This window comes from Schistocerca cancellata, chromosome 1, assembly GCF_023864275.1.
Source record: "Schistocerca cancellata isolate TAMUIC-IGC-003103 chromosome 1, iqSchCanc2.1, whole genome shotgun sequence".
NCBI classification, from domain to species: Eukaryota; Metazoa; Arthropoda; class Insecta; order Orthoptera; family Acrididae; genus Schistocerca; species Schistocerca cancellata.
The window spans coordinates 990182794-990207973 of NC_064626.1; the positions used below are offsets into that span (position 1 = coordinate 990182794).

A 25180-nucleotide genomic window follows, 5' to 3' on the forward strand; every position below is an offset into this window, starting at 1 on the left:
CATCCATACATTCTGCACTACATGTATATAACTCAGTCCTAACAGCGGATTTACAAAGACAGATTTTGTTCTGTTGATCCATGAAATACACACTGTAAGTATGAGATATGTCAAAGCTGTCACCTTGCTAGAAATATGCTAACTCTGATACATAAAGAGCTTCCTGGAATAATAGGTCGTAGTCCAATAGGTCTTCATATCTATCCTGATATTTTACCTGGAGATGAGCTGTCCATCTAGCAGTTAGTTTGGCACCGTATTATGTGTTAAGACTCTCCATTTACATCCTCCTGATGACAAATGATATGCATATTTGTTAAGTGCTCCCATCTGCAACCCTGGTGAAAAATTTCAAGCTACATTTAAGACATGATTCCTTTTTAAATTGTAGGTCACCCTTTAAGTCACAGGGTTGGGAATTAAGACAAGAACAAGTCACATCCATCAGAACTGTTCCTAGTTAGTCACCATGGCATTCAAACCACCCCTTACATTACAAGCTGCTTTACCTCTCTTAATCAGTTAGAATTCCACATTTCCTGCTGTTCCAGAATTCATAAACCCACTCCATATGTTATTTTAATAATAAAAATAAACCAAAACTATGCATCAGTGCCTGTCTCCACTTAGAAAATGAGTTTTTAATGTGAAGTAGAAAATGCTTCTAATATGGGTATTATTGTAAGTTAATCCCTTACCATAGTCTTGAAAATGAAGTAGTATCCTTTTTGCTTACACATTTCAGTTTCATAAAACATATGGTGGAATATGCCAAAGCATTTCCAGCATGTAGCAAAAACAGTTCTGAATTTGTGACTAAGTTATGAATAGTGCTTCAAACACAAGTATTATTTGTTGTATTATGTAGCTTGTAGACCCACAGAAATTGTTTTGCCTTTCTTTTTTGTTGCTCTGTGTTTACTTTGTAGTATCCAAGTGAGAAAATTTGAACACATTAGTTGTGAAATGACAAAATATGACTGTTAACACTGCCGATAATCTCTGACTGATATAACTGACATGCCATTTTGTTTTTATTTACAGGATATTCGTGAATCGGAGTCTCCATTTGGAGAACATAAAGTTCTATGGATTTGACATGGATTATACGTTGGCTGGTGAGTGTTGAATATTATGCAAGTCTTTTAAAGTGTAAATAGAACATAATTTTTCACTTTGTGTTGTGGCTTATATTGAACTCCTTGGTAGATGGTGCAGTAAATTATTATAAATGCCTAAATACAGTTGCAGTAGACTTACTCCTGCAGATAGTGCAAACAAAACTGAAAGACTGCTTTTGAAAATACAGTTCCAAAGGAGATTGTGAAATCATTGGTTTGCTGAAAATTACATACGTTTGGTTATGATATTGTTGCTGATACATGTGGTATCTTTACAATCAATCAATCAATCAATCAATCAATGACGTGCAGCATAATTTCTGATAGAACTAAATCTGCAGTAATAACACCAATCAACAAGTCTGCAGCTCGTGGTCTAGTGGCTAGCATTGCTGCCTCTAGATCATGGGGTCCTGGGTTCGATTCCCAGCCAGGCTGGAGATTTTTTTGCCCGGGGACTGGGTGTTTGTGTTGTCCTCATCATCATCATCACCACGATCATCATCATCATCATCATTTGTGACAGTGGCTCAATTGAACTGTGTAAGATATTGGACTGTGTAAAAATTGGGACTTTTTATGGGCGCTGATGACGGCACAGTTGAGTGCTCCACAAATCGAACATCATCATCGCCCATCTACAAAACTGGAGATATGCAAAACACATCTACTTACTGGGCCATTTGACTTGTTTCAGTGTTTTAAAAACCAGGCGGCCTACTTAACAAACTGACTTTCTTTTTCTCAGTGGAAGATGCCATTTGGCTTTCATAAACATAAAAAATTAAGTTTTGCTGGAACTAGACAAGGAAAGTGATGGTGTAGGTATATTCTGCAATTTTGATAAGGCCTGTATTCTGTAATTTTGGTAAGACTTAGCATTGTGTGAAACGTAACATTGTTTTTAAAACAAGGCATTCCTTATGTGTAGCTAGACTCTTACCTTAATGACATAAAACAGAGGTTCACATTCAGGAAATGTAAATTATGGAATAAACAAGATGTGTTACTGGAACCAGTTCCATTGTCAACTTATTTCAACTGTGTAAAGAATTGTAATACGCTTTTTTATTCCAGTCCCTGATCACAAATGAATTCTTTAGACGCTGACTGGTTTCAGTCTGTAATGACCATCTTCAGATCTTTTTTACACCATGTCCTAAAGTGATATGGCCATACTAGCATAGTCAAAACATATAAATATAATCAGCATAGCTCTGGTGTGGCCTATTCTACACCATATTTTAAATCTATGTGATGGTGCTATGCTGATTGTATGTTTTGAGTGTGCCATTATAGCCGTATCACTTTACGACATGGTGTAACAAAGATCTAAAGATGGGCATTACAGACTGAAACCGGTCATCGTCTAAAGAATTCATTTGTGATCAGAGACTGGAATAAAAAAGCATTTTACAGTATTGGATCACTGTTTGTACACGCGATTATGTCACAGTTGGTGAAAGAATTGTAATGTATCCGAGGTATAGGCACATCAGAGGGCCTTTGGATGGTGTGGTGGCTTATGTGCCTTGATGATACAGATAGTCATACTGTAGTTGCAACCACATTAGTGGGGTATCTGTGGAGGGGACTGAGTAACGTAAAGTTTTTGAAAGGGGCAGTAGCCTTTTCAGTGCTTCCAGGGCAAACAATATGAATGAATGATGGCCCTGGCCTTATAACATTAACCATTAAGGTTAGTTGGTAGTGTGAACAACTGAAAGCAAGAGAAAACTACAATTGTTATATTTTCCAAGGACATGCAGCTCTACTGTATGGTTTAATGATCATGGCATCCTCTTGTGTAAAATATTCTTGATATAAAATAGCCTCCCATTCAGCTCTTTAGGTGGGGACTACTCAGGAGGATGTTGTCATCAGGAAAAATAAACTGGGCATTCTGCAGGTCTGAATATGGAATGTTGGTTGAAAGCAATTATGAATAGTTTAAAGATATTATCCAGCTCATTTAGGGTGATGAAAATTTTTTGTGATACATGTATACATAGAAGTGACCTGGAGACATGGAAAGGATTCAGATAGATAATAGTTAATTTTATAACCAGAATTTAATTCAAAACATTCCCAAGTGCAGATGTGGACTCTGACCATAATCTGTTGGTTATGAAATGCAGATTAAAACTGAAAAATATTGCACAAAGATAGGTAACAAGGAGATTGCTCTGAAAGAAATTGAAAGCACCACTTATTGAGACCACTCATTGAAAAGCAGATGCGTTGACTCATCGGGAGGCATGTACAGAAAAGAAAGAAAACTTGGTATATACATACCAAACAAAAGCGCTGGCAGGTCGATAGACACACAAACATACACACAAAATTCAAGCTTTCGCAACAAACGGTTGCTTCATCAGGAAAGAGGGAAGGAGAGGGAAAGACGAAAGGATGTGGGTTTTAAGGGAGAGGGTAAGGAGTCATTCCAAACCTGGGAACGGAAAGACTTACTTTAGGGGGAAAAAAGGACAGGTATACACTCGCACACATACACATATCCATCCGCATATACACAGACACAAGCAGACATTTGTAAAGGCAAAGAGTTTGGGCAGAGATGTCAGTCGAGGTGGAAGTACAGAGGCAAAGATGATGTTGAAAGACAGGTGAGGTATGAGCGGCGGCAAATTGAAATTAGAAATTAGCGGAGATTGAGGCCTGGCGGATAGCGAGAAGAGAGGATATGCTGAAGGGCAAGTTCCCACCTCCGGAGTTCTGACAGGTTGGTGTTAGTGGGAAGTATCCAGATAACCCGGACGGTGTAACACTGTGCCAAGATGTGCTGGCCGTGCACCAAGGCATGTTTAGCCACAGGGTGATCCTCATTACCAACAAACACTGTCTGCCTGTGTCCATTCATGCGAATGGACAGTTTGTTGCTGGTCATTCCCACACAGAAGGCTTCACAGTGTAGGCAGGTCAGTTGGTAAATCACATGGGTGCTTTCACACGTGGCTCTGCCTTTGATCGTGTACACCTTCCGGGTTACAGGACTGGAGTAGGTGGTGGTGGGAGGGTGCATGGGACAGGTTTTACATTGGGGGCGGTTACAAGGGTAGGAGCCAGAGGGTAGGGAAGGTGGTTTGGGGATTTCATAGGGATGAACTAAGAGATTACGAAGTTTAGGTGGACGGCGGAAAGACACTCTAGGTGGAGTGGGGAGGATTTCATGAGGGATGGATCTCATTTCAGGGCAGGATTTGAGGAACTCGTATCCCTGCTGGAGAGCCACATTCAGAATCTGATCCAGTCCCGGAAAGTATCGTGTCACAAGTGGGGCACTTTTGGGGTTCTTCTGTGGAAGGTTCCGGGTTTGAGGAGATGAGGAAGTGGCTCTGGTTATTTGCTTCTGTACCAGGTCGGGAGGGTAGTTACAGGATGCGAAAGCTGTTTTCAAGTTGTTGGTGTAATGGTTCAAGGATTCCGGACTGGAGCAGATTCGTTTGCCACGAAGACCTAGGCTGTAGGGAAGGGACCGTTTGATGTGGAATGGGTGGCAGCTGTCATAATGGACGTACTGTTGCTTGTTGGTGGGTTTGATGTGGACGGACGTGTGAAGCTGGCCATTGGGCAGGTGGAGGTCAACGTCAAGGAAAGTGGCATGGGATTTAGAGTAGGGCCAGGTGAATCTGATGGAACCAAAGGAGTTGAGGTTGGAGAGGAAATTCTGGAGTTCTTCTTCACTGTGAGTCCAGATCATGAAAATGTCATCAATAAATCTGTACCAAACTTTTGGTTGGCAGTCCTGGGTAACCAAGAAGGCTTCCTCTAAGCGACCCATGAATAGGTTGGCGTATGAGGGGGCCATCCTGGTACCCATGGCTGTTCCCTTTATATATATAAATATAACAGAGGGAAACATTCCACGTGGAAAAAATATATCTAAAAAGAAAGAAGGCTTCCTCTAAGCAACCCATGAATAGGTTGGCGTACGAGGGGGCCATCCTGGTACCCATGGCTGTTCCCTTTATATATATAAATATAACAAAGGGAAACATTCCCCGTGGAAAAAATATATCTAAAAAGAAAGATGATGAGACTTACCAAACAAAAGCGCTGGCAGGTCGATAGACACACAAACAAACACAAACATACACACAAAATTCAAGCTTTCGCAACCAGCGGTTGCCTCTGTGTGTGTGTGTGTGTGTGTGTGTGTGTGTGTGTGTGTGTGTGTGTGTGTGTGTGTGTGTGTGTGTGTGTGTGTGTGTCCCCTTGTGGTTTGTCAGAGTCATCGTCTGTGTCTGTGTCCTTGTGGTTTGTCAGAGTCATCGTCTGTGTCTGTGTCCTTGTGGTTTGTCAGAGTCATCAGAAAGGGCAAAGAACTTGGAAGAGCTGTTGAATGGAATGGATAGTGTCTTGAAAAGAGGTTAAAAGATGAAAATCAACAAAGGTGACACAATGACCGTGGAATGTATTTGAGAAACTCAGGTTATGCTTATGGAATCAGATTAGGGAATGAGCCTTGAAAAGTAGATGAGTTTTGCTACCTGGGCTGAAAGATAAGTGACAATGGCTGAAGTAGAGAAAATATAAAATGCAGATTGCCAATAGTAAGAAAAGCTTATATAGAAGAAATTGAAGAGGAATTTGTTGTTGCCTAACAACCCAGAAATTTTTTACCTTCACTTCATCAAAAAAGCACTTCTCAAAAAGAGAAATTTGTTAACACTGAATATAAATTTAAAAGTTCAGAAGGCTGTTCTGAAGGTATTTGTCTAGTGTGTGTCCTTGTATGGAAATGGGACGTGGACTATAAGCAGACCAGGCTAGAAGAGAGAAGTAGTTTTTGAAATGTGGTGTTAGATGCTGAAGATTTGTTAGATGACATAACGGATGTGGAGATACTGAACAGAGGTGGCGAGAAAAGAAATTTATGGCACATTTTGATTAAAAGAAGGGACTTATTGATAGGACACATCCTAAGGCATCAAGTAATCAATTTTTTTATTTTATTTTATTTTTTTTTATTTTTTTATTTTTTTTTTTGGGATTGGGGGGGGGGGGGGGGAGAAATTGTGTGGGGAGACCAAGGCTCATCCACAGTAAGCAGCTTCAAATGGATATAGGTTACAGTAGTTGTGTAGAAATGAAGAGCCTTGCATAAGACATACTAGTGTGGAGACCTGCATCAAACAAGTCTTCAGACAGAAGACAACAACGAGTAATAAAATTTACTGACATACAACCAGTCCGTATTTAAAATTCTACTCTGTTATGCTTACATACCCCACTTACTGAGACCACTTTAGCCATCTTCCTTACTTTTATTTCTAAACCACAATTAGTAGTTTATAAATGTTAAAACTGTTAAAAGTTGGTATTTTAAAGTTTTGAAGAGCATTTGACAGCTGTCTATTTCTTTTCTGTTATCTATGGTAATGCTACAGAAAATCAGTCAGTTGCTTTAATGGGTGTTAAATGAAACTTTCCTTGTGCTGGTGCATTTTGATGGACTTGAAAAATTAGAGCCTATCCCAGTGTATCCTTGTATGATTCTTGGTTGTAACATAGAATGTTTTCTTATAAACTGTGCAATATTTCAGTGAGACAGCTAATCATCATCTTTAGGTATGACAGTAGAGAGCTTAGTGGCAAGCCAATTTGTAGGCCAGCTCACCAGAAAAGTGATGATGTTTCAAAGAGGGAGAGGCTGCAATGTAATTGCAGGGGAAGTTGATATCCATAGCCCTCTGCCAGAGAAGTAAACTATGAATCCCAAGCTGTCTGATACAGAGTGCAGGAAGCCTGGTCACCAACCACAGAGCATATTGTGTGCACTAGAGCAAGTTGTTCACATCGACCCTAACTGTCCTGATTCATTACTTTGTGACCAATGGTGTCTTTCATGCTATCAGTGCTGGCTCATACACTTTGCAAAGCAGAGTTCACATGACTCTATTAAGTACCATCAATATTTACTGTAATCAAATGTAACCAATATAATTATGAAGCCAGATTTAATGATTGTAGAGTAATTGCAGTAGGAAAAAACAGCAACTGAAATTATATGATGAAAAAGACAAAACATGCAAAGAAAGTATATCTTCACCATGAAAAGAATGTGCTAAGTCCATCACTTTTTGGCAGGCTTTTTGTCCCTTCTTTGTGGTATTTAGCTTCAGACCTTTCCTTTTGCTTGTCTTGGATTTTGGTTCATTTTGTGATAGATAGGAGCACAAATTTATTGCATTTTGACCATAAAACTGTTTAAGTTCTTTAAAGTCTGCATATTTTTCATAAAATATTGGCAGGAGCTTTGAAATTATACCCTTACTTACTTGCAAAACACTCTTGATTTACCTTACAAAAAGTTTCATATAGAAAATCACTCGATAGGGCCATAAGAATTTGTCAGTTTCCTTTGCTTGATACTCAGGCTCGACATGTCCTTGCAGACCACTCGGAACATTCCAAATCTACTGGCATTTTTTTTGGTAACTCTGCAACTCTGAAGTTTTTTATCACATTCAGTCGAAGAGTCTGTCAACAGCCTTGCCGCAGTGGTAACACCAGTTCCCCCTCAGATCATCCAGTCTGCCGAGTACTGTTGGCAAGTGGGGTGCACTCAGCCCTTGTGAGGCAAACTGAGGAGCTGCTTGATTGAGAAAAAGCAACTCTGATCCCTTAAACTGACATACAGCTGGTAGAGCTGTGCCCCCCCCCCCCATATCTGCATTCAGTGACATGTGTGGGGTGAGGATGACACGGCAGCCGGTCGGTTTCGTTGGGCCTTCCAAGGCCTTTTCGGACTGAGCTAGTTAGTACCTAAGAGTGTACCCATATCGCAAGTAATATTTTGACATTATCTAATCTCATAATGATATTAACAGCTTAGTGAAGATGTAAGAACACTGCATAGGTTTATTCTGTCCTGAGCACAAATCAAAAAAAATATTACAGATACCCTTACTTTTTGATCAAGGATTTGACTCACATAATTGTGCAAAAAACTAATAACTTGATTCACTCCTCTGTTTCCCAGATCTTCGGTGTAAGTATAATAATTTCAGCACTGTTGAGCATTTGATGAGGGTTGAAACTGTAGAATGATAATTGACACTAGTTTAACAAATATCATTAGTGCTGACATTTGGCAGGGATAGGTTTTATATTATAGTCTACATATACATCTACATCCATACGCCGCAAGCCACCTGATGGTGTGTGGCTTCATTTTCTGCCATCTTTTTTACTTTCGTGAATAAAATTTAATAGCCTTTACTTGTGAACCTTGTCTCCCATACAAAGTTCTTTAATTCGTAATTTCTAACTATTATTTTTCACAGATATTTTATAAAAGCTTTGCATTCAAACCTTTTAATTCTGCTTGAAATTTGTCAAATGTTGAGCAGCTATCAGTTCGTAAGTACCCAAATGATAAGATGAATTTGTTGTTCAATATTTCTGGTGTAATTGCATAGGCTTCTGTGGCCAGTATCAGTTGACATAAAACCTTTTTAAGTATTGACCCACATTGTAATGTAAATGCTATACTGGAGAACCAACATTTCGGCTGTGGTTACGGAGGCATTCTTCTGGGTCTGCGGTACTCAGAAAACTTTTATGTCAATTTTCCAGTATGTTTCAAATGCAACAGGAAGTTCAGGGTATTTTTCTTTATATACTATATGCCATTTTTTATTGATAGTTCTTCTTGAAGGTAAATTTTGTCTGTCTTGCCCTTAAATGCACCTGTATTTATAATGGCTGCCTCCTCCTCTTTAGATAGATTCCAAGGCCAGTTTGCAGTCTTGCCTCTTTTTGCCTTTGGGAGGTGTTCCCTTATCCTGTATACTTCAGTGTATAGTATGCAGTCTGCACTTTGTTATTCTATGCAAAGCAATGAAGGCCTTTTGACAAACAGAAGTTTCACTCATTGTATCAGCTTGTTTGTTTCTTACAATGTATCAGAAAGAGCAATTTCTGGTATTAGAATTGTCATATCTAGGCCTTCCACAATCAATCTTTCTCACAGAAATTAAGCTGGTTCAATAGTAAGATTTATTATTCCAGTTACCTAACAAATTAAATTTCTCTTTTGTGGGGTTTGATTTGTTTAAAACACTCAAACATTGAGCACTTGCTGTCACTACCTAGTCATGAGACATTGCCGTAAGGTACCCACAAACAGTACTCATTCTGCAATAACATTCTCTCTTTTGAGCTGATTGAGTAACAGATGGCTTCTCGCCTTCATCGTGTGATGATGCACACATATTAAACATCCAAAGAGGACCACACTACTCTCACACTTCAAACTTAACATGATTGGTATCGGGAAACAGCTCAGAGGAAAAAACTCAACCAATCACATTTGCAGTCACAACCTAAGTGACCTAACAACTATAATGTGAACTGTGGTAGCAAACCTTGGACTTCCCCCATTCTTTCTGTGAGAAGACTGACTTAGAATGTTATTTCCATTACCACTAAGAGGGAAACTCATTGAATCTCAGTGACTTGGCACGTTATTTGAAAGTAATTTTAACTGCCTTGTAGTACCAATGGCTGGCCATCAGAATGTGTCATAAATTCATTTCGTAATAAAATGGACTTACTGTTTTTCCCATGGCTTCCAAACAGTATATGACTGTTTAGTTGCCCACCCATTGCATGATCTGATTTGCTGGAATTCATTAACAGTACTACGAACAGCTGATCTGCTGCAATGGAAAACAGCTTTCTTTTAATGATTTCCATCCCAGATCTTGTATTATGTCTGCACTTTTGTGTGGATTGATGAATTTATTATATATTGTGTTTGATGTTGTCAGTTGGCCTAATAACAATAAAACTGAAAGGAACCAAATGCACTGAAATGAACAGAATGTATTGAAGAAAATAAAATTTGTGAAGATACAGCGACACATGTGGAACCATCAGTAAAAATGAAGGTTTAACCCAGGTCCAGTGGTATGTCCAGACAGCCTAATAGTTATGGTGAATGAATATTATAAGCAAGAAATCCAGGGTAGAGTTGTGGTCTGAATTACAGATTTTTAATTGTTGCTGCATATTCATAACATCTACATATACATCTACATCTACATGGTAACTCTGCAAATCACACTTAAGTGCCTGGGAGAGGGCTCATTCAACCACCTTCACTCTAATTCTCTAATATTCCACTCTCAAACAGTGCACAAAAGGAAAGGACACCTGTATTTTCCCGTTTCAGCTCTGATTTTCTCTATTTTAATTTGAGGATTTTTTCTCCGTTTGTAGGTCAGTGTCGTCAAAATATTTTCACATTTGGAGGAAAAGGTTGGTGATTGAAATTTCGTAAGAAGACCCTGCTGCAATGGAAAACAGCTTTGTTTTAATGATTTCCACCCCAAATCTTGTATTATGTCTGTGACAATCTCTCTCGTATTTCTCAATAATACTAAATGTGCTGCCCCTTCTTTGAACTTTCTCAATGTACTCCACTAATCCTATCTGGTAAGGATCCCACGCCGTACAGCAGTACTTCAAAATAGGACGGACAAGTGTAGTGTAAGCGGTTTCTTTAGTAGATCTGTTGCATCTTCTAAGTGTCCTGTCAATAAAATGCAGTCTGTGGTTCGCCTTCCCTACAACATATTCTATGTGTTCTTTCCAATTTCAGTTGTTTGTAATTGTTGTTCCTAGGTATTTAGTGGAATTTACATCCTTTAGATTTGATTGATTTTCATACTTTCCATTTTTTAGGGTCAAGTGCCAATTTTTGCACCATTGCAGATATTTTATCTAAATTGTTTTGCAATTGTTTTTTATCTTCTGATGACTTTACTAGGTGATAAATAACAGCATGATCTGCAAACAATCTAAGACGGCTGCTCAGATTGCCTCCTAACTGATTTATGAAGATAAGGAACAACAGAGGGCCTATACCACTATCTTGGGGAATCTCAGAAATCACTTCTGTTTTATTTGATAACTTTCCATGAATTACCATGAACTGTGACTGACAGGAAATCATGAATCCAGTCACATAACTAATATGATATTCCATAAGCACCTAATTTGATTTCAAGCTTGTATGGTACGGTATCAAAAACCTTCTGGAAATGAAATTATTATATAAAACCAGATAATATTATAATAGTTTTAGTGTTATAAAATTACAAGGAGGGAAGATGGCTGGCTAGTACTTATCTTCTTGTAAGATGGGTCCCTCTTAACCAGATTTCTGGGTGACCTGCACCTCCTTCCAAAACTAACCCAACCTATCTATCCCTTATTCCTCCTTGAGTTACCGTATTTACTCGAATCTAAGCCGCACTCGAATCTAAGCCGCACCTGAAAAATGAGACCCGAAATAAAGGAAAAAAAATTTCCCGAATCTAAGCCGCACCTGAAATTTGAGATTCGAAATTCAAGGGGAGAGAAAAGTTTTAGTCCACACCTCCAAATCGAAACAAAGTTGGTCCATTGTAATATGAGACACAATTTAGGTCGAATGAATGACGATACACCTACAGTAGTTTGGTTCGAGTCGTAAGCTTAGCAGTTAAGCTTTACCAGGTAGCCATTGCTATGCATCAGGCGCTCCGTTCGTATTTATACGCGTACCCTTCCTTTTTCACGTGCTTCGTCTGGTTTGAATCGATTGCTTATTTTGCTTTGACGCAAACACCTATTACAAAGAAAACGGCACTTATAAGATCAGTCTAAGCTGAAAATGCGTTACTGTACTGTGTTTGTGCCTACAAAGCATGCTTGTGTAGTGCTACATATATTCGACGGCAGAAGTTAGTGGCGGCACCTACCATCATTTTTCAGAATTTCCGCTTGCTTTGCACTCAATTCTAAGCCACAGGCGGTTTTTTGGATTACAGAAACAGGAAAAAAAGTGCGGCTTAGATTCGAGTAAATACGGTAGGAACTAACAGTTCTGAAAGCTATAATAGATCTCCTTTCATATGTTTCTATTGGTAGTACATACAATATTGCTTCATGAAGGTTAGTGCTAATCAGCCATTCTGTTTTCTTGTAATATTTTAGTGTTGTAAAGTGAATTTGCCTTTTGATAATTTTGGTGTTGCTAGACCTTTATTACACCAGACAATGTCAAACACATTCTACAATAATTAAGTCAATCTATATCAAAGTACTGAGTACAAAGTACTATATCAAAGTACTGAGTGAGTGTGTGTGTGTGTGTGTGTGTGTGTGTGTGTGTGTGTGTGTGTGTGTTTATTACCCAAATTGTGTTTATTACCCAAATTGTGAGAATATTCTTGTTAAGATAATTATCCACATCCTTTTTTTCCAGAGTACAAATCTCCACAGTATGAGAGATTAGGATTTAATTTAGTAAAAGAACGGCTTTTATCTCTTGGATATCCTCAAGAAATACGAGAGTTTGTCTATGATCCATCTTTCCCCATAAGGTAAGAAGATGAATGTGTACATGTTTCTGTGTGTATTCTGTCTGCAAATGAAAACTCAAAGGAACAGTAGAATGTTATTTGATTTTTATTGATTCCAGAAATCTCTGTGTGTTAGTACAAATAGATATAGGCAGGTCACATTTAAGTTACATACATAAATAAATATAGACATTTTTAAGATTTACACTCATATAAATTATATGTTCATAGATAATCATCATTCTTACAATATGTTCACACACAGTCATCAGATAAAAATTACAGAGTAATGCCTGTATACATTATTTACATTATATTGTCACATGTGCAGATAAGTCATAACAAGGAACCAACAATTAGATCTATTAAGTGAGGCAAAAATTGTCAGGTGAAAGTGAAATAGTAACACACATATTAAGGTACATAACTGAAATCATCTAACACAAAAGTGTTGTGTAGAAAACTCTGCACCTACTACTGTGTTAAATTTATTGGTTTCTTTCTTTCAGAGGTCTTTGGTTTGATACACTTTATGGGAATCTTCTAAAAGTTGATGCATATGGAAACATACTGGTTTGTGTTCATGGATTTAATTTCCTGAAACAGTAAGTATTTATGCGAAATATTGAAATTAATGTCATGCATGGCTTCCAAAAGGAATAAAAATTTCTAAATTTCCGTATTTTCTAAATATTTTGCTAAAAAGAAAATGCATTGTTAATTACATAAAAAGGAATAATGTTGCTTTAATCATATTAAGAATTTCATTAAGAGTACTACAGTGGAACTTCAGTTTTACATTCTCTGAGTTTAAGTTTTTCATGATTCTACACCATAAATTCATAGCTCCTATGAAAAACCCATAAGATGATTGCTAAAAATTCCTCGATTTTACATTTCTTTCTAGTGAGGTTTACCTCAGTTCTAAGGTCTTACTCAACATCTCACTTGACTTCATCCCGTATTTCTTCCTATTGACATTTGATGTGACAGAATGAGTTATAAGTGGCAGTTCACACCATGGGCGATTGGGGAATTAAGGGAATATTTTAGGCCATGGTGGAGAGAGGAGACATGAGAGGAAATGTGACGGAATTCACAATCGATGTTGCCAGCACAACTTGCAACAGTCAGCTTCACCGTCCAATTATGATACCACTACTGTTAGGTTGCAGCAGCAATGGAAAAACAAGACGGTCGACGTGAAGTGTTCCGGTTTGAGCCCATACATGATGAACTGGCCCAACCATTACCTTTTCTTGTGCAACTTATGTCTCTGTCTCATCTTTTTGCATGCATTTCCAATTTACCGTATTGAGCAAGAACATCAATTGTCAACCTTTAAATTCAAACACTGAGTCTCAAAGAATATACCTGGTCATAATCAAGGAAACATCGCCCATTTCTGGCTAGTGAACTCTTGTTGGCTGGCAACTTGTTAAGCCACCCAATAGCCAGAACAGCCACCACACCACACAAACTCATGAAAATGAGCTTGCCTAATGGATTTGTGGAGAGGGGTAGTGGCCCTTCAGCGACGGGAGTGCAGGTAGAGGTGAAAGCATTTTGTGAAATGCTGAAAATATACTTTACGTACATATGATGTGCTGTGACAGAAATGTCACACGGAAAAAGAACAAGGGTTTTGCAGTAGCACAATGATGTGCTGTGACCGAAATGTCACACGGAAATAGAACAAGGGTTTTGCAGTAGCACATTTTAAAGAGTTTTGTGTTCAAAACTGACATGATACAGTTGCAACAACTACGAGAGGCATTTGAAAAGTCCATGCAAAAATAAAAAATACTTACTTGTTTGGCGTAAACATTTTTCATTTTTCGACATAGTCTCATTTTAGTGCACTTCGTCCAACGCTGTTCTAATTTTTTGATCCCTTCCAAATAATAGGAATTGTCCAAGTCTGCAAAATAGCTATTAGTTGCCGCAATCACCTCCTCATTTGAATAAAATCTTTGTCCCACCAGCCATTTCCTCAAATTGGGGAACAAATAGTAGTTCGAGGGAGCCAAGTCTGGAGAATAGGGGGAATGTGAAACGAGCTGAAATCATATTTCCATTAATTTTGTGATCACAGGTGTGTTCTGGTGCATTGTCGTGATCGAAAAGGACTTTTTTGCGGTCCAATCGCTGGCGTTTTTCTTGCAGCTCGGTTTTCAAACCGGCTAATAATGATGAATAATATTCACCTGTAATAGTTTTACCCTTTTCCATATAGTCGATGAGGATTATCCCTTGCAAATCCCAAAAGACAGTCGCCAAAACCTTTCCGGCCGAAGGAATGGTCTTCGCCTTTTTCGGTGCAGATTCTCCCTTGGTAACCCATTGTTTAGATTGTTGTTTGGTCTCAGGAGTATAGTAATGTATCCACGTTTCATACACAGTGACGAAACAACGCTTAAAGTCCTGCGGATTCTTCCTGAACAGCTGCAAACCATCCTTGTGACACTTCACGCGATTCCATTTTTGGTCAAGTGTGAGCAATTGCAGAACCCATCTTGCGGATAGCTTTCTCATGTCCAAATGTTTATGCAAAATATTCATTCGAGAAGCCCACAGCACTGGCAATCTCACGCATCTTAACTCTTCTGTCATTCTTCACTGTAACATGGATTTTATCAATGATTTCTGGAGTCGTAACCTCCCCAGGGCGTCCAGAAAGTTCAGCATTACTTGTGCCCATATAGCCACTCCAAGAATTTTGAAACCACTTATAAACTGTTCTAATCGAAGGTGCAGAGTCACTGTAATGTTTATCAAGCTTCTCTTTAGTCTCCTGAGGCTTTTTGCCTTTCATAAAGTAACGTTTAATCACCACATGAATTGACAATCACTTGATTCCCTTGATTCACATGAATGCCAAACACAAAGAAATTGACCAATATGGCTGAAACTTGGTGTGCATTCTTTCCAAAGATGCTACTAACTAAACATGACCTTGATAAGTGCTGGTGGTGCCATCTCTCAGACTTTGCTTGGACTTTTCAAACGCCCCTCGTACATCATCTACTCGTGTATTTGCACCGCACACAAAACACACTGTAGATTGTGGATTGGCACCAATGACAGAGCATGAAGCAAAACTGTAGCACCTGAGCTTTCTTTCAAATTTACACTTTGCACAGTGTACAGAAATTCACTTAGCTGACTTCCAACAAGCTTGTAACATCAATTGGGGAAGTAAACTATTTTTTTTCACATCTGTGTTTCTGTCATCAAGCCTAAAATAGCACTTTAACAGTGGTGAGTATATATGAAGTGTGGCTTTCAAGAAAAACATTAAACAATAACAGCAATGCTGACAAAGTATGTTGTTAAGCAGGTGTCTGCATTTGTGCTGGTGGTTTAACCACATAACTGCTGCGATGTTTTTGGTTTAATTCAACATGTTCATCAGTTTTTACTTTTTTCTGGGTGAGCACAAAGGATGATCTCTCAAAAACACATGTTATGAATATATAATTTGTGGTCACAGCATGTTGGAAAACAGCTCTAATACCTTGTACCCAAATACCATTTTCAAGTTTTTGATGGATTTTTACTTTCTGCTACACATCTGTGATTTTTTAAGAACTAATGAAATTCATTACAACAAATTAATATATAAACATTGTATTGTACATTTAATTTCCTTCACTTAGACAGATTTCACACAAAGCATTGGAGAAAATTGCGATGTTTAATCTTATATGCTGGTTACATGTGTCTGTGTATATGCTGATGGATATGTGTGTGTGTGTGTGTGTGTGTGTGTGTGTGTGAGTGTATACCTGTCCTTTTTTCCCCCTAAGGTAAGTCTTTCCACTCCCAGGATTGGAATGACTCCTTACCCTCTCCCTTAAAACCCATATCCTTTCGTCTTTCCCTCTCCTTCCCTCTTTCCTGACGAAGCAACCGTTTGTTGCGAAAGCTTGAATTTTGTGTGTATGTTTGTGTTTGTTTGTGTGTCTATCGACCTGCCAGCGCTTTTGTTTGGTAAGTCTCATCATCTTTCTTTTTAGATATATTTTTTCCACGTGGAATGTTTCCCTTTGTTATATTTATATATATAAAGGGAACAGCCATGGGTACCAGGATGGCCCCCTCGTACGCCAACCTACTCATGGGTTGCTTAGAGGAAGCCTTCTTTCTTTTTAGATATATTTTTTCCACGTGGAATGTTTCCCTCTGTTATATTTATATATATAAAGGGAACAGCCATTGGTACCAAGATGGCCCCCTCGTATGCCAACCTATTCATGGGTCGCTTAGAGGAAGCCTTCTTGGTTACCCAGGACTGCCAACCAAAAGTTTGGTACAGATTTATTGATGACATTTTCATGATCTGGACTCATAGTGGAGAAGAACTCCAGAATTTCCTCTCCAACCTTAACTCCTTTGGTTCCATCAGATTCACCTGGTCCTACTCTAAATCCCATGCCACTTTCCTTGACATTGACCTCCACCTGTCCCTACCCTCTGGCTCCTACCCTTGTAACCGCCCCCGGTGTAAAACCTGTCCCATGCACCCTCCCACCACCACCTACTCCAGTCCTGTAACCCGGAAGGTGTACACGATCAAAGGCAGAGCCACGTGTGAAAGCACCCATGTGATTTACCAACTGACCTGCCTACACTGTGAAGCCTTCTGTGTGGGAATGACCAGCAACAAACTGTCCATTCGCATGAATGGACACAGGCAGACAGTGTTTGTTGGTAATGAGGATCACCCTGTGGCTAAACATGCCTTGGTGCACGGCCAGCACATCTTGGCACAGTGTTACACCGTCCGGGTTATCTGGATACTTCCCACTAACACCAACCTGTCAGAACTCCGGAGGTGGGAACTTGCCCTTCAGCATATCCTCTCTTCTCGCTATCCGCCAGGCCTCAATCTCCGCTAATTTCTAATTTCAATTTGCTGCCGCTCATACCTCACCTGTCTTTCAACATCATCTTTGCCTCTGTACTTCCGCCTCGACTGACATCTCTGCCCAAACTCTTTGCCTTTACAAATGTCTGCTTGTGTCTGTGTATATGCGGATGGATATGTGTATGTGTGCGAGTGTATACCTGTCCTTTTTTCCCCCTAAGGTAAGTCTTTCCACTCCCGGGATTGGAATGACTCCTTACCCTCTCCCTTAAAACCCAAATCCTTTCGTCTTTCCCTCTCCTTCCCTCTTTCCTGATGAGGCAACCGTTGGTTGCGAAAGCTTGAATTTTGTGTGTATGTTTGTGTTTGTTTGTGTGTCTATCGACCTGCCAGCACTTTTGTTTGGTAAGTCTCATCATCTTTCTTTATATATATATATATATAAAGAAAGATGATGAGACTTACCAAACAAAAGCGCTGGCAGGTCGATAGACACACAAACAAACACAAACATACACACAAAATATATATATATAATAGAGGGAAACATTCCACGTGGGAAAAATGGAAAAATATATTTAAAAAGAAAGATGATGAGACTTACCCAACAAAAGCGCTGGCAGGTCGATAGACACACAAATAAACACAAACATACACACAAAACTCTAGCTTTCGCAACCAACGGTTGCCTCGTCAGGAAAGAGGGAAGGAGAAGGAAAGACAAAAGGATTGGGTTTTAAGGGAGAGGGTAAGGAGTCATTCCAATCCCGGGAGCGGAAAGACTTACCTTAGGGGGAAAAAAGGACAGGTTTACACTCGCACACACACACATATCCATCCACACATACACAGACACAAGCAGACATAGAAGGAAACATTCCACGTAGGAAAAATATACCTAGAAACAAAGATGATGTGACTTACCAAATGAAAGTGCTGGCAGGTCGACAGACACACAAACGAACACAAACATACACACAAAATTCAAGCTTTCGCAACAAACTGTTGCCTCATCAGGAAAGAGGGAAGGAGAGGGAAAGACGAAAGGATGTGGGTTTTAAGGGAGAGGGTAAGGAGTCATTCCAGTCCCGGGAGCAGAAAGACCTACCTTAGGGGGAAAAAGGACGGGTATACACTCGCACACACACACATATCCATCCACACATATACAGACACAAGCAGACATATTTAAAGACAAAGAGTTTGGGCAGAGATGTCAGTCGAGGCAGAAGTGCAGAGGCAAAGATGTTGTTGAATGACAGGTGAGGTATGAGTGGCGGCAACTTGAAATTAGCGGAGATTGAGGCCTGGTGGATAACGGGAAGAGAGGATATATTGAAGAGCAAGTTCCCAGCTCCGGAGTTCAGATAGGTTGGTGTTAGTAGGAAGTATCCAGATAACCCGGACGGTGTAACACTGCGCCAAGATGTGCTGGTCGTGCACCAAGGCATGTTTAGCCACAGGGTGATCCTCATTACCAACAAACACTGTCTGCCTGTGTCCATTCATGCGAATGGACAGTTTGTTGCTGGTCATTCCCACATAGAATGCATCACAGTGTAGGCAGGTCAGTTGGTAGATCACGTGGGTGCTTTCACACGTGGCTCTGCCTTTGATTGTGTACACCTTCCGGGTTACAGGACTGGAGTAGGTGGTGGTGGGAGGATGCATGGGACAGGTTTTACACCGGGGGCGGTTACAAGGGTAGGAGCCAGAGGGTAGGGAAGATGGTTTGGGGATTTCATAGGGATGAACTAAGAGGTTACGAAGGTTAGGTGGACGGCGGAAAGACACTCTTGGTGGAGTGGGGAGGATTTCATGAAGGATGGATCTCATTTCAGGGCAGGATTTGAGGAAGTCGTATCCCTGCTGGAGAGCCACATTCAGAATCTGATCCAGTCCCGGAAAGTATCCTGTCACAAGTGGGGCACTTTTGTGGTTCTTCTGTGGGAGGTTCCGGGTTTGAGGAGATGAGGAAGTGGCTCTGGTTATTTGCTTCTGTACCAGGTCGGGAGGGTAGTTGCGGGATGCGAAAGCTGTTGTCAGGTTGTTGGTGTAATGCTTCAGGGATTCCGGACTGGAGCAGATTCGTTTGCCACGAAGACCTAGGCTGTAGGGAAGGGACCGTTTGATATGGAATGGGTGGCAGCTGTCGTAATGGAGGTACTGTTGCTTGTTGGTGGGTTTGATGTGGACAGACGTGTGAAGCTGGCCATTGGACAGGTGAAGGTCAACATCAAGGAAAGTGGCATGGGATTTGGAGTAGGACCAGGTGAATCTGATGGAACCAAAGGAGTTGAGGTTGGAGAGGAAATTCTGGAGTTCTTCTTCACTGTGAGTCCAGATCATGAAGATGTCATCAATAAATCTGTACCAAACTTTGGGTTGGCAGGCCTAGGTAACCAAGAAGGCTTCCTCTAAGCGACCCATGAATAGGTTGGCGTACGAGGGGGCCATCCTGGTACCCATGGCTGTTCCCTTTAATTGTTGGTATGTTTGGTTTTCAAAAGTGAAGAAGTTGTGGGTCAGGATGAAGCTGGCTAAGGTAATGAGGAAAGAGGTTTTAGGTAGGGTGGCAGGTGATCGGCGTGAAAGGAAGTGCTCCATCGCAGCGAGGCCCTGGACGTGCGGGATATTTGTGTATAAGGAAGTGGCATCAATGGTTACAAGGATGGTTTCTGGGGGTTACGGATTGGATAAGGATTCCAGGCGTTCGAGAAAGTGGTTGGTGTCTTTGATGAAGGATGGGAGACTGCATGTAATGGGTTGAAGGTGTTGATCTACGTAGGCAGAGATACGTTCTGTGGGGGCTTGGTAACCAGCTACAATGGGGCGGCCGGGATGATTGGGTTTGTGAATTTTAGGAAGAAGGTAGAAGGTAGGGGTGCGGGGTGTCGGTGGGGTCAGGAGGTTGATGGAGTCAGTTGAAAGGTTTTGTAGGGGGCCTAAGGTTCTGAGGATTCCTTGAAGCTCTGCCTGGACATCAGGAATGGGATTACCTTGGCAAACTTTGTATGTGGTGTTGTCTGAAAGCTGACGCAGTCCCTCAGCCACATACTCCCGACGATCAAGTACCACGGTCGTGGAACCCTTGTCCACCGGAAGAATGACGATGGACCGGTCAGCCTTCAGATCACAGATAGCCTGGGCTTCAGCAGTGGTGATGTTGGGAGTAGGATTAAGGTTTTTTAAGAAGGATTGAGAGGCAAAGCTGGAAGTCAGAAATTCCTGGAAGGTTTGGAGAGGGTGATTTTGAGGAAGAGGAGGTGGGTCCCACTGTGACGGAGGACGGAACTGTTCCAGGCAGGGTTCAATTTGGATAGTGTCTTGGGGAGTTGGATCATTAGGGGTAGGATTAGGATCATTTTTCTTTGTGGCAAAGTGATACTTCCAGCAGAGAGTACGAGTGTAGGACAGTAAATCTTTGACGAGGGCTGTTTGGTTGAATCTGGGAGTGGGGCTGAAGGTGAGGCCTTTGGATAGGACAGAGGTTTCGGATTGGGAGAGAGGTTTGGAGGAAAGGTTAACTACTGAATTAGGGTGTTGTGGTACCAGATTGTGTTGATCGGAATTTTGAGGTTTTGGAGGGAGTGGAGCTGGAAGTGGGAGATTGAGTAGATGGGAGAGACTGGGTTTGTGTGCAATGAGAGGTGGTTGAGGTTTGCTGGAAAGGTTGTGAAGGGTGAGTGAGTTGCCTTTCCGGAGGTGGGAAACAAGGAGATTGGATAGTTTTTTGAGGTGAAGGGTGGCATGCTGTTCTAATTGGCGGTTGGCCTGTAGGAGGATGCTCTGAATAGCCGGTGTGGATGTGGGAGAGGAAAGATTGAGGACTTAGAGATATATATATATATATATATATATATATATATATATATATATATATATATATATATATTTTTACAGTGACAATTAAGTTGCATAACACCCATCCTCTTAGGAGGTACAAAATAGCAAACAGACTGCAAGCTGCCCTTGTAAATCTGGTTTCTAAATCAGAAATGTTCATCAATTTTGGTAACTTGCAGTATTTTGCTCATTTTTTGAGCATCTGTAAAGGTCTTGTTTTAATGCTTACAACATTGTGTTTATCATATATGTCATGTAAGAAAATAATAATATTTTGCACTTTTAGTTCCCAGGTGTATGAACTCTACCCAAATAAATTCCTTCAGCTGGATGAATCTCGTGTGTATGTACTCAACACATTGTTTAATCTTCCTGAAACGTATTTGCTGGCATGCCTAATTGATTTTTTCACAAATTCACCACAGTACACAAGGTAAGAGTAATAAAACAAGTATCTCAGTACATCTGCAATATGATTTGCTTTTTTCTGGGTTTAATGGTACTAGCAGTAGGATAAAAACAAAGAGATTTGTTTTCAGATTGTCCCTTTTTTTTATAGATAATTTCATTAGATCATTCAATTTCCTACAGGATTGTTGAAATAAAATTAAAGATCTGTGGATTAATTTATAGACAAATGTTGTTCCAGCTACTTGTGTGACATAGTAATACATAATGATTAAAAATTATTGGATGTTTTCGTAATAACACTATGTATAAATATGTATAAATAAGTGATCTTGTCACCGCTGTGAAGAGGAAAGTTTGAAGGTTTTGTTTCAATACTCATGCATATAACATAGCAGATGATCTTGCAGTGAACCTCTTCATGCTAGTAGTTGCAAATAAGTCTAATGTAGCATTCCCTATGGCTGTGGTAATGAACCTTCAGAATTTTTGAAACATCACAAAAAATGGAGAAACATAAACTTAGTCCTTGAGAAATTGTGCTCACTGAGATATGGCAATAGGCAATAGGGCTTCTGTGAGCAGAAAGTGTTGTTTGTGGCTAATGTATGGACACTTTATCAACTTGACAACACTCCTGAATATTTGTAAGGCAGTATGGTGGAACTCTGTCTTTTCAGAAAAAGAAACCCTGTTACTTTCTATCTGCTATGAATTACTTACATTAATCATTAGAAAGCACGTCCAGGTCCACGTGATCTATTACAATTCTGTTGGCAAAGAAAAGTGGGCCAATTACGTACTATTTATTAACAGCCGTTGCATAGTGTAGCTTGTTGTGCTTACCACTTCTGCATATTCACACAGTCTTTTATTCCTTTGCATATGTTTGCCTTGTGTTTTTTGTTTGAAGTGCCTTTGTTCTTATCCTAAAAATAAATCTCATTCATCATATGCTGTTTTAATTTAACTACAGCCTGTCCAATAGTTTATGGGCCCAGAAAAACTTGTTAATTTCCAGATGTAACATTTTATTTTCTTCACATTAAGCAAGTCTCCAACATGCATTCTGTTACATTGAGGGTTTTCCTTGGAAAGCAGAAAGGTAAAACATGGATCAAATGGAGCTTTTCACTATCCAAAAATTTGATGGAGGTTTTCTACGTTTATGGAAGTATCAAACAGAAATTATCTTTGAGATGAGAATTTTCTAGACATCGGTAGTTAGCATAAGTAAAGAATGCCAGTTAAGGCTACAGGTGCACAGAACTTATGGGATGAGTTTAATGTGAAGGCAGTGCTTTTTGTTTCATCTGGTATTGATTCAACCAGCTGCAAACTGTCATGTCATGACAGTAAATGTGCAATTGGCTTAAAATAATTCATGAGCACCAATCTGCAGTCTGCAATAATAAGTTATAAGATGTCACTCTGGACACTATTGCACAACATGTCAGTAAAGTTGAAGCACTAGCACAGTCTCTTGCAGATATTGGTGAACCAGTGGCAGATACAGAGAAGACTGCCAAAGTTTTAGGGAAACTTCTGGAAAAATAATGGTGCATTTTTACAGCTTAGGACTCGAGTGAAAAAAGCAGCCAGACTTTTAATAATTTAACACCAGGGTTACTGAAAGAAGAGCAGCACTTGTCTCAGACTGAAGAAACCACAACTACATACAGTAATCACAAAAGTGATAAAGGTCAGGGACATTGTTTGCAAAGCAATTTAAGTGAAAGTTCTCCAGATAAGAAGAATTTTGAGTGCTATTATTGTAAGAATGGTCATTATAAGGTTGCGCCTAAAAAAGGACAGATGAAATTGTCAAGAGGAAGTCAAGAATCTGAACTTTAAGCCCTGAGTGCAGAAATTGGGAACATTTTGGTTACTAATTATGATAATGTTTGGCTTGCTGATAGTGCTGCATCAAACCACATGATGTTACATAATGAATAGTTTTAATGCTAGGGAAGTTCATAGTTTCTGTTCAGATAGTAGACAATTCAGTTGCCTATGCGAAGGTACTTGATCAGTCAAGTTAAATGAACTAGTAAATTGTGTGTGGGGACCTTGTACACTGGAGGATGCATCATATGTACCTGGTTTGAAGAAAAAAATTTTTTTTCAGTGGGAAGAACAGCTGATAAAAGTTCAGAAGTCACATTTAACAATAATAAGATTGAGATATTTAATGAGAAGCTAGTGGAAAATAGCGTAAAAGCTGAAAATTAATGTTCAGAATGTTATTTTGTACAGAAAATGTGAAACAAGCAAATTATGCAGCATTTTCACAATTCGTTCATAACTAAAGAATAAATATCATTCATCATATGCTGTTATAATTTGATTACACCCTGTTCAACAACAGCACAAAGCACATATACTTCTTCACTGACACATGTGTTCTCAGGGACAGAGCTTGATCTTCAGATCCCCATGTTTGGACATTATGACACACAAGTGAAATTTCACTTCAATTCTCTGTGTGATTCATTGCAGTAAATCCTCACTGTATTCAGTAATGGAAATAAAATTTCTCATAAAATATTTGCATCAAGTTCATTTGGCAGCAGTTTGTGTACCATATGCAGTTTGTTCAGAGCCTACTGCAATTCCTTATATAGAATATTCCTCACTGCTGATGTTGATAACTACAACTTTTGAGTGGCTCTCTGTGTTAGTTTCAATGGTCTCCACAGTAAACTTTCATGCCTTTTGCTGACCATATCTTTGCTTGCAATAGACTTCCTCACAGGTCCTTTCCTTTGGATGACAAATGCATCTTCTGTTGTTAAATTGTTCATACTAACTATTGTTTAACATTGTGGGGGTACCATGGTGCCCAAATTGCTATCTAAATTGCTGTTTTACGAAAATGCTCTTTCCTTGCATTCAAGTATGCATGTAAAAGTCTATAGATTTAACACAAACACATTTTCCAACATCAATAACATAAAAGTTTCCAGCTTGATGCTGTATGTAGAGATATGTGAGATGAGGATAGCCATATTAATAATATTTTTCAGATAAAAGCTTATGGCAATGCAGATAACTGCAATATAATTACTAGCTGGTTGAAAGTTAAGACAATGCCAGTATTACAATTTTTTTCTATTTGCATTATATGTGATCGAAGGACATGATTGCATGAGGCAGCACTGCACTTTGATTGTAGGAGCAGGCACAGGCACATTGCCAAATCTCTTATGTGATGAGTGGTTTAAAGTGGTTTACAGAGTTTTAATGTCTGCAGATGCAGGTGAAAGGTTCGTGGATGTGAATAAAGGACTTATGGACTGTTCTTATTCTCACAGACCTCTCGCTATAAACTTTCTTCGTTGAGGTGATAGTAAAATCCTGTATTTATATTGTATTTATGAAAATTTGCTAGCATGGAAATCTATCTATATCCATAGAGAAAGGAAAGGACCCTTTTAGTTTCTTGTAACTTGTTTGAAATAGTTTTCATATGTTCTACAAGAGAAAAAACAGAAACAGCACAATGAAACTACTCTTGACACAGAAGAAACCCATGCTGATCATGTCCCTTTTTGTCATGT

General features: G+C 39.5%; 1 protein-coding gene across 3 annotated transcripts in view; it reads left to right on the forward strand.

Moving 5' to 3' along the window:
* The window catches only part of LOC126088610 (cytosolic purine 5'-nucleotidase), a 486141-nt gene that overhangs the window by 375128 nt on the left and 85833 nt on the right, over window positions 1–25180 (forward strand). For all 3 annotated transcript variants that reach the window (XM_049906843.1, XM_049906834.1, XM_049906850.1), the window contains exons 2-5: window positions 1045–1118; window positions 12400–12517; window positions 13006–13101; window positions 21499–21645. In XM_049906843.1, coding sequence (XP_049762800.1) covers window positions 1045–1118; window positions 12400–12517; window positions 13006–13101; window positions 21499–21645 — 435 coding nt within the window. The remainder of the gene's footprint in view (window positions 1–1044; window positions 1119–12399; window positions 12518–13005; window positions 13102–21498; window positions 21646–25180) is intronic.